Here is a 12,648-nt window from a genome sequence, read left to right as displayed (position 1 = left end):
AAGCGTTAGACAGAACTTAAAACTCCAGGCCAAGTAGGCCTACTACCCTAGAAATGAACTGACTTACTGAATACATGACTATTAAAAGTTAACTAGTATTCAGCTATCTTGAAAAGAAGTGATGCTGTTTATTTGAAAATAAATATCTTTATTGAATCATTCATCCACTACAATAAAAGTCAACGAACACAAACATTTATTAAACAGCAGCAAAAGATTGTAATTTAGTAAAAGAGTGCCCCCATAGCTTTTATTTTAGCAACTTATATTAACTTAGCCAATAGCTTTAGCTGACATTTGCAAGCAGTTAGCCATACAGATGGTGTTTGGGTTTACTGTGGTTGGTCACATAGTTAGAAAACACTGTGATGCACAAGATCATTCTGCAACATCATTCCCCATTAGGACTTTTAACATAATCTCATTATAAAAAAACATGGATCTTAAAGAATGACCATCAGTGAAATTGTATTCACGATATCATAGATATGTTACAGATTGACGGACAGGTTAGCATTTAGTGCTGTTTTGTTCTCCTTAAGCCTGAGTTCATCGGATTGCAGGCTGGCTTCGACACTCTTAAGCAAGCCTCTTCATCCCAGAGTATCAATACCTTCATATCTACAACCCATGATTGTCTTTATTCACACATAGATCGAGTCAGGCTTTAAGTCAAAAAAAAAAGTATACAGCTGTTAATTTACAAACATAATTAATTTTACTTTCCCTCAGACACACGTTTGCTAACGGTTGTTCACATCAGTGGAAGATCTACTTGAGTGTGTAGTTACTCATTGGAATGCTAAGAAGTATTGAAGTGGAATAAGACTTCCCTGTTAGACTACCACTGGGAAATGGTCCCAATCCATAATCATCCTTATATACAGAGCAGCAGCAGTAGTAGTAGGAGTAGTCAAGTTGGAGTTTATACAGTGTGTAGCAGTATAGTAGTAGTACTACAAGTAGTCATGGAGTAGTTCAGAAAGTAGCAGTAGTTAAAGAACAAGTGGTAGTTTAAAAATAGTAGTAGTTAAAGAACTAAAGTAGTTTAAGTAGCAGTAGTTAAATAACTCGTAGTAGTCATGGAGTAGTTTATAAAGTAGCAGTAGTTTAAGAAATTGTAGTTGTTTATAAAGTAGCAGTATTTAAAGAACTAGTGGAAGTTTATAAAGTAGCAGTAGTGAAAGAACTAGTGTTAGTTTATGAAGTAGCAGTAGTTATAGAACTAGTGTTAGTTTATAGAGTAGCAGTAGTTAAATAACTCGTAGTAGTCATGGAGTAGCTTACATAGAATGTTGTAGTAGTAGTAGTCACATTGTAGTTTATAAAGAAGGAATAGTATTAGTAGTAGCCATAGTAGTAGTATATTATTCTAATGCTGATGGTATAGGTACATTATTGAGATTGTTCAGGAATAATTTGATGGCTAAGGTTTATCATTGTGATGGTATATTATTGTGATGGTTTAGGCATATTATTGTGATGTTTAGGTGTATTATTGTGATGGTGTATTATTGTGATGGTTTTGGTAGATTATAATGATGGTTTATTATAGTGATGGTTTAGGTGTATTATTGTGATTGTGTATTATTGTGATGGTTTTGGTAAATTATAAAGATGGTTTATTATAGTGATGGTTTAGGTATGTTATTGTGATGTGTATCATTGTGATGGTTTTAGTATATTATTGAGTTGGTGTATTATTGTAATGGTTTTGGTATATTATTGTCATGGTTTAGGTGTATTATAGATAAGGTTTAGCTATATTACTATAACTGATTTGTTGACTCCTTGTGCTAACCAAGTAACAGGAAGTCAAAGGACAGAAGACGGTAACATTATGTGCTGCTTTGTTAATTAAAAGGACTTTGTTATGAAAGCGACATATCCATGTCTCCATATCTGGTCCCCTCTCTCTGTATGTATGGGTTGCCATGGCTACAGGGGCTGCTTGCTGATGGTCTGTGGTGACCAGTGACTCAGAGTGGCTAGGAGTTCCTGGAAGATCTCCTGGCGGACATCTTGTTTGATCTGGAAAACAAAAAGGCATTACACAGATAGCTGGCAGACAGGTAGAAGATAGAGACCATAAGCAGACAGACAGACAGGTGGCTGACCTCTTGAATTATCTGCTGTAGATTGTTGACAGAGATACCGTGTTCTGGTGTCTCCTCTCCTCCCCCTCCTCCTCTCCCCTCTCTCTCCTCCCCACCTCTCATCCACTCCTCCCCCCTCTCCCTCCCCCTCTCCTCCTCTCCCCTCCCCCTCTCCTCCTCTCCCCTCCCCCTCTCCTCCCTTCGTTGGGCGGTGGAGGCGCGGTGGGGTGGGGCCGGAGTGATGTTGACTGAGGAGCGATATCTGGTTGGACTAGAGGAGCGAGAGAAGGAGGGCCCAGGGGAGGAGGAGTTGTCTACGTAATCAAGTTCTGATTGGAGGAGGAGCTGTTTCTGTAAGGAGACGCTCCACCTGAACACAGACAGGTAGAGAGACAGACAGGCAGGAAGAAGACCAACAGACTGGTTGAATGAGGGAGAAAACATTTTAACCTCAAGGCTAGAAAAGAGTTGTCTAAGCCTTGAATGAGTAGGACTTGTGTGTGTGTGTGTGTGTGTGTGTACACGTGTGCGTGTGCGTGCGCGCGCTTGCGTGCGTGCGTGCGTGTAGGCGTGTGTGGGCAGGCCCTGCGCAATATAATATGACGCCGTAGGCAAGATTTCCGAGCGGGAGGGGGGGGGGGGGGGCTTCAGCGAGCTTCAGTGATGATTTCAATAATAATTCAATAGCTGTTGTTCCCCCGTTGCCCCCATTCTCTGTTCGATTTCGAAACGTGTTTGGGACAGCATGTTTTATTTCGCTTGTTTAATTAAAATTCATTAATTAAATTAATTAAGGACGGCACCGGGGGACGCCAACCCAACGCTTTTGTCGCCCCCAACGCATTTTTCACCCATAGGCGACCGCCTAGTTCACCTATGCCTAGTGCAGGCCCTGTGTGTAGGCGTGTGTGCGTGTGTGTAGGTGCGTGTGTGTATGTAGGCATGTGTAGGAGTGGGGCTTACTGGATCTGCTACTGATGTTGATCTACTATCCAGACTCGTGTCCATCTGCAGATCCTGTTGGGTTAGGTTGGAATACAGTCTGTATATATATATATCATGTATTTGTAAGAAGTTCTGATCAAAAAAAAAAAAAAATAATTGGATTGACTTCAAAATCGACATTTGTAACGTCTACTGAATGCTTATATAATGCTAATCCTAAATGCTAATATGATATACATATCGTGACATACCATGTGCTGTATATATCTAGCGCCCTCCATAATTATTGGCACCCCTGGTTAAGATGTGTTAACTTAAAAGCTTAAAATAAATTCAATTTTTATTTCAGAAGAATACACACTGAAATTGTAGAAATATGTAACCTTCAACTCAAGTGAATTTTAAGTGAAAAAGAAAATCCCTGACTAGGAAATAATTATTCTTCATAAAATCACCTGTTCCACAATTATTGGCACCCCTAACAATTCCTAGGAAGTAAATGTAATTAAAGTATTTCTGTCATTTCTACAGTAGTTTACAAAGTTGATCAGAGTATGTAGGAACATTTAATTAGTAATTCATAACTTCCTGTTTCCCTGGGGTATAAATATGACGTGCCACCGAGGGCATTTCTCTTCAACATGGGAAAGACAAAGAAATACACCGTTCAAGTAAGGCAGATGTGTGTCGACCTTCACAAATCAGGCAATGGCTACAAGAAAATAGCCACTCGCCTACACCTGCCCATATCTACTGTCAGAGGATTCGTCAAGAAGTTTATAACAACTGGAACAGTGGTAACAAGCCTGGACGAGGACGCAAGTTCATTTTGCCAACACAAACTGAGGAGGATGGTAAGAGAAATAAAAAAATCCTCCAAAGCTCACTGTCACAGAATTGCAAGGAATGGTAGCATCTTGGGGTAACAAAGTCTCCAAAACAACCATCAGGCGCTATCTACATGCCAACAGGCTGTTTGGGAGGCATGCACGGAAAAAAATCATTTTCACTCAAAATCACAAACGCAAAACGCCTGGAGTTCGCTAAGCGGTACATGACCTTCAACTGGTACCGTGTGCTTGGTCAGATGAGACAGAGATAGAGCTTTTGGCAACAAACACTCTAAGTGGGTCTGGCGGAACACAAAAGATGAGTATGCAGAAAAGCACCTCATGCCCACTGTGAAGCATGGGGGAGGATCTGTGATGCTGTTACTCTTCCAAAGGCCCTGGGAACCTTGTTAGGGTGCATGGTATCATGAACGTGTTGAAATACCAGGACATTTTAATCTAAATCTGGTGGCCTCTTCCTGAAAGCTGGAGATGGGTCGTCACTGGGTCTTGCAGCAAGATAATGACCCTAAACATACGGCCAAATCTACCCAGAAATGGTTCACCGGACACAGAATCAAGTTCCTCCCTTGGCCATCTCAGTCCCCAGACCTCAACCCCATTGAAAATCTCTGGGGTGAGCTGAAGAGGAGAGTGCAGAAGAGAGGACCCAGGTTGCTGGATGATTTAGAGAGATTTTGCAAAGAGGAATGGTCGAAGATCCCTCTTTCTGTTTTCTCCAATCTTGCGAAACATTATAGGAGAAGATTAGGTGCTGTTTTGTTGGCAAAGGGGGGGGTTGTACAAAGTATTAACATCAGGGGTGCTAATAATTGTGGCCCACATGATTTGATGTTAAATAATTATTTCTTAATGTGGGATTTTCTTTCCTACTGAATATATGCAGTTGAATTAAAGGCTGGATTTCACACTTCTTTCATTGTGGTCCTATATTATTTAGATAATTTGTATAATTTATTAGAAGCTAAAGAACAAATCTTAACCAGGGGTGTCAATAATTATGGAGGGCGCTGTATATATATATATAGTTACATACCATGTGTTTGGCCAGTTGGACTTCCAGCTCCTGCAGTTCTTCTCTCACCGCTGACCTGAGTGTCTTCAACTGTTCAACCTGGAGTCTGTGTAGACACACACACAGTATGCATTACGTGTGTGTGGTGTGTGTGTGTGTGTGTGTGTGTGTGTGTGTGGTGTTGTGTGTGTGTGTGTTGTGTGTGTGTGTGTGTGTGTGTGTGTGTGTGTGTGTGTGTGTGTGTGTGTGTGTACCTCTCAGCAGGGCTCAGATGTGGGTAGACCTGTGCTTGCTCTCCGATGATTGACAGCTCCAGATCGATCATTTGACTGCGGAACTCGCTCAGTGTCTGCCTTTTCTGTTGGATCTCAGCCTTCGTTTAGACATTAGAGTTTTAAGTTAAATTGAAATACAATTAAAAAATATATATACAAACAAGATCTGATTAAAGGATTTAAAGAGATTTAAAATACGATAGATGGACAAAGAGTACATTCAGATGTAGATATAGATATATCAATCTATATATCTCTACTCTGTGGTCTACTGCGCTGTCCTATAGTCATTACGGGTACAAAGTAGAAATATTATAGGGAGTCCGTTTTCAATACACACATATTGGACAACAGTAAAAATTGGTGACCCCCCCGACCCTCGCCAGAGCCTTGTGTTGTACTGCATTACCTGTCTTGATTTAAGTGCTGCTCGGTGATCGTTGAACATGTTAGATGAAGACACTGCCGACTGCTACGGACAAAGAGAAACACGTGATATTGTTAACACACCAACCCTGAACAAGTTAACCCAACAACAGAAACATCACTCTGTGATGAGCATGAGCATGTGAACAACAGGCCAGTGTCTGGACCCTTCAGGTAAAGCAGCTTGTTCAGCCTCCTGGGAGAAGAGCAGAGCAGTGTGTGGAGGATGATCTGCTGCAGACTGTTTATAGAGATTAGCATTTTCAAACCCTAACCCTTCATAATAGACAAGGGCTTAGGGCTGATGGCGTGTCTGTGTGTGTGTGTGTATATATATATATATATATATATATATATATATATATATATATATATATATATATATATATATAAATAGTGTGCATTATATTGAAGTTACATGGCCTAGACTCCCGACGACTCCATGGATCTGGTGCAGAACTTCCTTTAGCTGCAGCTCGGTGCTGGAAGGCCCAGGTCAAAGCCAGGGACCGTCGTCGGTGACAGCCCAGGATGAAGCATCTGTCCTTGGACAGATGCAGGTCGTTGCTGGGGACTAAATACATAGGGCGTGACAGGAAAGGGGCTATACCCATAGAAAGTATGGAGGGGCGAGAAGTATTGGACAGGAGTATAATAAGGGGAAGGACTGGAGTACTCTTGGTGGCTACAATGTTGGCATTGCATCCCAGGAGTTCCAGGCAAGCTGCACAAACTACCATGGTGAGGCATCTGCTGGCAGGCATGCTGGGGTGTTGTGGGAGGCTGATGCATGTTAGTGTTATGGGGGTGTGTGGGAGGCAGATTAATGGCATTGTGATGGGGGGGTGTGGGATGCTGATGCATGGCAGTGTGATGGGGGTGTAGGTGCACAGGGGGGTGAAGCTACACGACTCGTGTTGATGGCTGTAGGGGTACGGATTCAAAGGACGAGACTGCTTCTCATTGGAGGAGAGATTAGGGACACTTTGGGTGCTCCAGGAATGGGATTGGCTACCAAGTGGTCTATCTAGCCAATTAGGAGGAGGACTGGAGCACAGCAGCGAAGAGGGTGCTCGATGGTGGAGGAGGGGTTGCTGAGCCAATGGAGGATCTTGGTGGCACTTTAGATGTTGGTTGTAAGGATCAGAGGTGGCAGGGTTTATTATAAGAGTAGAGAGGCATTTGTCCAGCTTGTTGTCTGAATACGCCTCCTCCTCCTCCTCCTCCTCCTCTCCACAGCTGTATTTGAAGGAGAAGCGTGGGGCGCTGCAGGAGGTAGGGGCATCCCTCCCAAACTGGATCTTCACCGATGACACCACCTTGGTACGGGCCAGAATAGAGGTGGGCAGAGAGGAGGCCCTCTCCAGGGGAAACCGCCCCGCCCCGGCTCTCGCCTCTGAAGAGGTCTGGACCGGGGCCCAGCAGGCTGGACTCGGGATCCTGTGCAGTGGTTGGCTGAACTTGGCTCGATCCAGAGCCTGTTGGATCTGCACTGAGGGGGCTTGAAGCTCTGGTTGGCCAGAGACCTGGAAACCAGCAGCAGAGACCAGGGAATCAGCAGCAGAGACCAGAGAACCAGCAGCAGAGACCTGGGACCCAGGATGTGAGACCAGGGAACCAGGATCTGAGACCTGGGACCCAGCAGAAGAGACCTGGGAACCAGCAGCAGAGACCAGAGAACCAGCAGCAGAGACCAGAGAACAAGCAGCAGAGACCAGGGACCCAGGACCTGAGACCAGGGAACCAGGATCTGAGACCTGGGACCCAGCCGCAGAGACCTGGGAACCAGCAGCAGAGACCAGGGACCCAGGACCGGAGTCCTGGGAGGCAGAGCTATCAAACATGTGCGTCTGTAAGGAACAGTCAACAGGGAAACAAGGTTCTGGTTCTGATGGTTCTGTGGGGGAACCAGGATCTGGTTCTGATGGTTCTGTAGGGGAAACAGGTTCTGGTCCTGCAGAGGAACAAGGTTCTGGTCCTGCTGGTCCGTTAGGGGGACAAGGTAGTGGTTCTAACGGTTCTTCAGGGAGAGAAGCTAGGGCCTGGGTACAGTCCGGTTGGTTGGGAGGATTGGTGGCAACTGCGTCGGTCCTCCGGATGTGGTGGACAGAATACTGAGGAACCTCCACATTGTAGGCCCTCCCACCGTCCTCTCTGTCCGCTAAGCCACCAAACAGTGGCTGGTCCTGGGCAAGGGGAGTGGCCGGGTCATTGGACGTCACAGTGGTCTCGCTGTCACAGCTGTCACTGCTCTCCTGCACCTGGATGGGACAATTCATTAAACAAGAGATAGACATGGTGAGAACAATTTTATTGACACACATACACACACACACACACACAGACACATTAGATTAAAAAAATGTTTTACATCCATCTACAATGTATTCAAATATATAATAGCAATGTAACATAAAACAACATAATATTTAAGAACAAATAATATATCAAAAAACTATATTGATATATTATCATCACATGGTATCTATATGGAACTCCAACCTTGAGGGGGTTGGCGGAGTCGCTGGAGGGATCCTCTGCAAAACCACTGCTGTCCGACTGCTGGCTGACTGAACGCAGGAACGCTACACACATGACAACATGACAGGTGTTAACAGAGGACAGGTGTTAACAGTACAGGGGTAAACAGAGGACAGGTGTATAACAGGGCCGGTGTATAACAGGACAGGTGTTAACAGTTCAGGTGTTAAAGGTCCCATGACATGAAAATCTCAATTGATGAGGTTTTCTAACATAAATATGAGTTCTCCTAGCCTTCCTATGGTCCCCCAGTGGCTAAAAACTTGCGTTTGGTGTAAAACGAGCACTAGCTGTTCTGCTCGCCTTTGAAAAACGGAGGCTCAAGCGCGCTGATTTGGAATGTCTGTATTCATGACGTCACCAAGAATCTCAGCTCCTCCCATTACTCTGCCTGGCCCGCCCAGAGACGTTGGCCCGCCAATGAGACTCGACCGTGCGAGCGCCACGTGTGTGTGTGTGTGTGTGTGGGTGTGTGTGTGTGTGTGTGTGTGTGTGTGTGTGTGTGTGTGTGTGTGTGTGTGTGAATACACACACTGTAACGCAAGTGTTTCTTGCCGGTTCTTTGACGTGTCTTGTATTTCCACAACGAGACTGTTGTGGGGGTTATCTGAGCCATGGTTGAGAAGGAATTGGGGGAAAGGAACTTTGGCTTGACTCGCTGAAGTACATGAACTGCGACATGCCGCCGGTTGCCGCGAGGCACCATCGGGCGGGCAGCCGGCAGCAGTCAGCGCGCGGTTCAGTCGACTTCAGGTTGATGTGAAAGTGGAAGAACCAGAGACGTCGCAGAACCCGACAAAGTCGTTTGTGATTCATAATATCATCTGGAGGCGCACACAGCTTTTGGCCGTGATAATATGTATTAAATGATATAGATTTCTATGTATTATATGATATTATTTAGATATAGAGCTCCAGGACTGTAACGCAAGTGTTGTACCCTTCCTTATTATTTGGATAACCGTTCTGCTTTTGGTGTTATATGGCGCATAACACTTCGGACTCTCGTCTCTGGTATTTCTACAACGAGACTCGTATTGGGGGTTATCTCAGCCATGGTTGAGAAGGAATTGGGGAAAGGAACTTTGGCTTGACTCGCTGAAGTACATGAACTGCGACTTGCCGCCGGTTGCCGCGAGGCACCATCGCCCTGCAGCGGGCAGCCGGCAGCAGGCAGCGCGCGGTTCAGTCGACTTCAGGTTGATGTGAAAGTGGAAGAACCAGAGAAGTCGCAGAACCCGACAAAGTCGTTTGTGATTAATAATATCGTCTGGAGGCGCACACAGCTTTTGGCCGTGATAATGTGTATTAAATGATACAGATTTCTATGTATTATATGATATTATATAGATATAGAGCTCCAGGACTGTAACGCAAGTGTTGTACACTTCCTCGTCGGACTCTCGTCTCTGGTATTTATACAACGAGACTCGTATTGGGGGTTATCTCAGCCAAGGTTGAGAATGAATTGGGGGGAAGGAACTTTGGCTTTGACTCCCTCAAACACATGAACCACGACATGGAGGAGAAAGGGATTGTTGGCGGCGAATGTCTCCCGCTTGAGGCCCGCTGAGGGACCACCGCCGGAGGCGGAGGTTCCTAAGACCGGCAACGATCCCTTTCTCCTCCTTGTCGTGGTTCAGTCTACTTCACTTTGATGAGGACGTTGAAGAACCAGGAACGTCGGAGAACCCAACGAGGTTGTTTGATATTCATATTATCGGCTCACACAGCTTTTGGCCGTGATAATATATATTATATGATATATCTATGTAGGCTATATGATAATATTTAGATATAGAGCTCCAGGACTCCCGTGTGTTCTAGAATATTTACAGAACACGGCTAAAGGCTGTGTGCGCCTCGCCATTGCGATACATCCACTGTAAACAGAGCGCATGGTACCGTGGCTGCAAGCTGCTCAGGGCCACACCCCCACCCTCCTCCTTGACCCGCCTCGCTCCTCCTCATTTGCATTATAGCTACAGACACCAAAACGATAGTTATGTTATTATAACTCTAGTTCTATGATTGTAGGCGTAGCCGTCTAAGCTTCGCCTTATGGGCTTGTCCCGTGCTGAAAATTCAAACTATGCACCTATCAGCGTGGGCAACGCCCACATTTCCCACGGTATTGTGTCTATATAACGCGGTGTATACCGTCGCTCATCCTCCACGCTTTTCTTTCAGCATTTGGAGGGTACAGCAGGTGGGAAACTAGACGGCTACGCCTACAATCATAGAACTAGAGTTATAATAACATAACTATCGTTCTATTTCATGTAGGCTACGCCGTCTAGGCTTCGCCTTATGGGCTAAGGTGAAGCTGCGAGCGGAGCCCGATCAATGTACTCCTGCTGGACCCCAGTCAAAACGACCTAAGTCACCAGAGCACATTAAGACTCAAAAAGCCAAGGAAGTGTAAAACACAACAGCTTGATAAAAAACTAATTCCTCCTAGATCAAGCAAGGCAATGATCAAGGGAGAAAAAAGTGAGTCTGTAAAGACTCCGGCTCTAATCCGTGCTTCATGGAACCCATGAAAAGGAAAAGAAAAACCAGAGCAACACTGTTTCCATTAGGTTCGCTACCACCAGGGGCGGAGCTACGGAATCCGACTCTCCAATAATGGGACTCTCTCGGCCGTTTCTTATTTGAAGAAAACGGCGGGAGTGCCACACTGGTAAACAAAACCACCAGACAATTGGCGAGCCTAAATAGAAAACCCCCTTGCCTGTTTTTCATTTGAAAAAAGGTGGAAGAGTACGACTGGTAATCAAGTCCAACTCGCCAGCCGGCGAGAGGAAATCCAACCACGCCGCTTTAAAGAACATGTCTATATTCTTAAGCCGTAAAAGGGGTCCCGGACTCCAGCACAGAGTTGCCGAGTGAGCCCCTGGACATGTTTAACATGTAAAAACTGACAAAGGGGCCGGGGGAAGACCATGACGCAGCCGCGCAGATGTCGCCCTTGAGTAGAGCCGTTGAAGCGGCCACGCTCCGTGTGGAGTGAGCTTTAACGCCCAACGGTGGCGCCAAGCCCTGCCGAGAGTAGGCTAAGCAAACACCCTCACATACCCAGCGAGAAAACCGCTGCTTAGAGAGAGCGCGGCCCCTGCTAGCGTCGCTATAACACACAAACAACTGTTGTGTGGAGCGGAACGCGGCCGAGCGATTCACGTACATAGCCAACGCCCGAACCGGGCACAGGAGATGCAACTCCGCCTCCGCCTCACTAGAATGAGGCGGGGGGTGAAAAGCCTTAAGCACAATATCCCTCGACCGAAAATAACTATTAATGTTCTTCGGGAGGAACGCAGGATTAGGTCTGAGAAACGCGAAGGAGCTGTCCTCGTTTAGCAACAAGCAACTCGGGCTGACAGACAGAGCGGTTAGCTCACCGGCCCGCTTGGCAGAAACCAAGGCCAACAAGAGCGCCGTCTTAAATGACAGGGCATCCAAAGAAAGAGGCTCGAAAGGATCCCTGGACAATCCGTGCAACACGGTGGGGAGATCCCAGCGTGGTGTAAGCACGCGTGAAAAAGGCCTAACCCGTCTAGCCCCACGCAAGAATCTCTTGACCAGTGGATGGCTGAAGATCGGTCCACCATCACAGCCTGCATGGCCAGCCAAAACGTCTGCCGCATAGACCTTGATAGTGGAGAAGGCCAAACCTTTTTCCAATAAGTTTTGCAGAAACGAAAGCACGCATCCCACCTCGCATTGAGATGGGACAGCGTGGTTCGTCTCACACCAATTAGAGAAGGCGCACCACTTCGCCGCATAGAGGGAAGAAGTAGAAGGCGCACGAGCACTCTGAATAGTGTTGATAACCGTCTGATGCAAACCTTTGCCCTGCAGGATCAACCTCTCAGGAGCCAAACCAACAGCCGTCCCGAGACATCGGGCGGGTGGTGCACCGTCCCGTGGGCCTGTGAAAGCGCATCCGGCCTGAACGGTACTGGCCAAGGCGCCGACCGCGAGAGTGCGGCCAGCTCTGGAAACCACAGAGCTGAACGGTTCTCCGGGGCCACTGATATCAGGGAAAGTCTCTCCTGTCTGACCCCTGATCTGGCATACAAGAGAGCCCGCGGCCAAGGTGTGTGTGCCAACGCATCTACCCCCAACGGGGGAAGATCCCGAGGGCTGAGGGAGAACCACCACCTGCAGTGCGTGTTCTCCCTGGACGCGAAGAGGTCCACCTGCGCTGTCCCGAACCTCTGCCAGATCAGTCTGACAATGTCGGGATGTAACCGCCACTCGTCTCGGCGGGGACCGCCTCGAGACATGAGGTCCACCCCAAAGTTCTGGGCGCCCGCGATATGCAGGGCTCTCAGACTGAGGAGATACTGATGAGCCCAAAGCCAGAGCTCGACCGCCTTTCGGTGGAGAGCAGGGGAGCGGACTCCCCCCTGTCTGTTGATGTACGCCGCCGCCGACACGCTGTCTGTCCTGATCAGAACGTGGCGGCCGCGCACCAGGTGAAAGAAATGCAACAG

The 12,648-nt window shown here is 46.7% G+C and overlaps 1 protein-coding gene across 1 annotated transcript in view; it reads right to left on the bottom strand.

Moving 5' to 3' along the window:
- Positions 1–131: 131 nt before the first annotated feature.
- Positions 132–12,648, bottom strand: part of itprid2 (ITPR interacting domain containing 2) — a 60,192-nt gene continuing 47,675 nt past the window's right edge. Inside the window, 9 exon segments of the mRNA XM_030342820.1 lie at positions 132–2,031; positions 2,118–2,516; positions 3,060–3,113; positions 4,929–5,013; positions 5,162–5,280; positions 5,592–5,654; positions 6,027–6,097; positions 6,099–7,869; positions 8,111–8,193. Coding sequence (XP_030198680.1) covers positions 1,939–2,031; positions 2,118–2,516; positions 3,060–3,113; positions 4,929–5,013; positions 5,162–5,280; positions 5,592–5,654; positions 6,027–6,097; positions 6,099–7,869; positions 8,111–8,193 — 2,738 coding nt within the window. The 3' untranslated portion in view covers positions 132–1,938.

The sequence above is a fragment of the Gadus morhua genome, chromosome 20 (genome assembly GCF_902167405.1).
Source record: "Gadus morhua chromosome 20, gadMor3.0, whole genome shotgun sequence".
In the NCBI taxonomy this organism is placed as follows: Eukaryota; Metazoa; Chordata; class Actinopteri; order Gadiformes; family Gadidae; genus Gadus; species Gadus morhua.
This window is presented reverse-complemented; position numbering and strand designations above follow the sequence as displayed.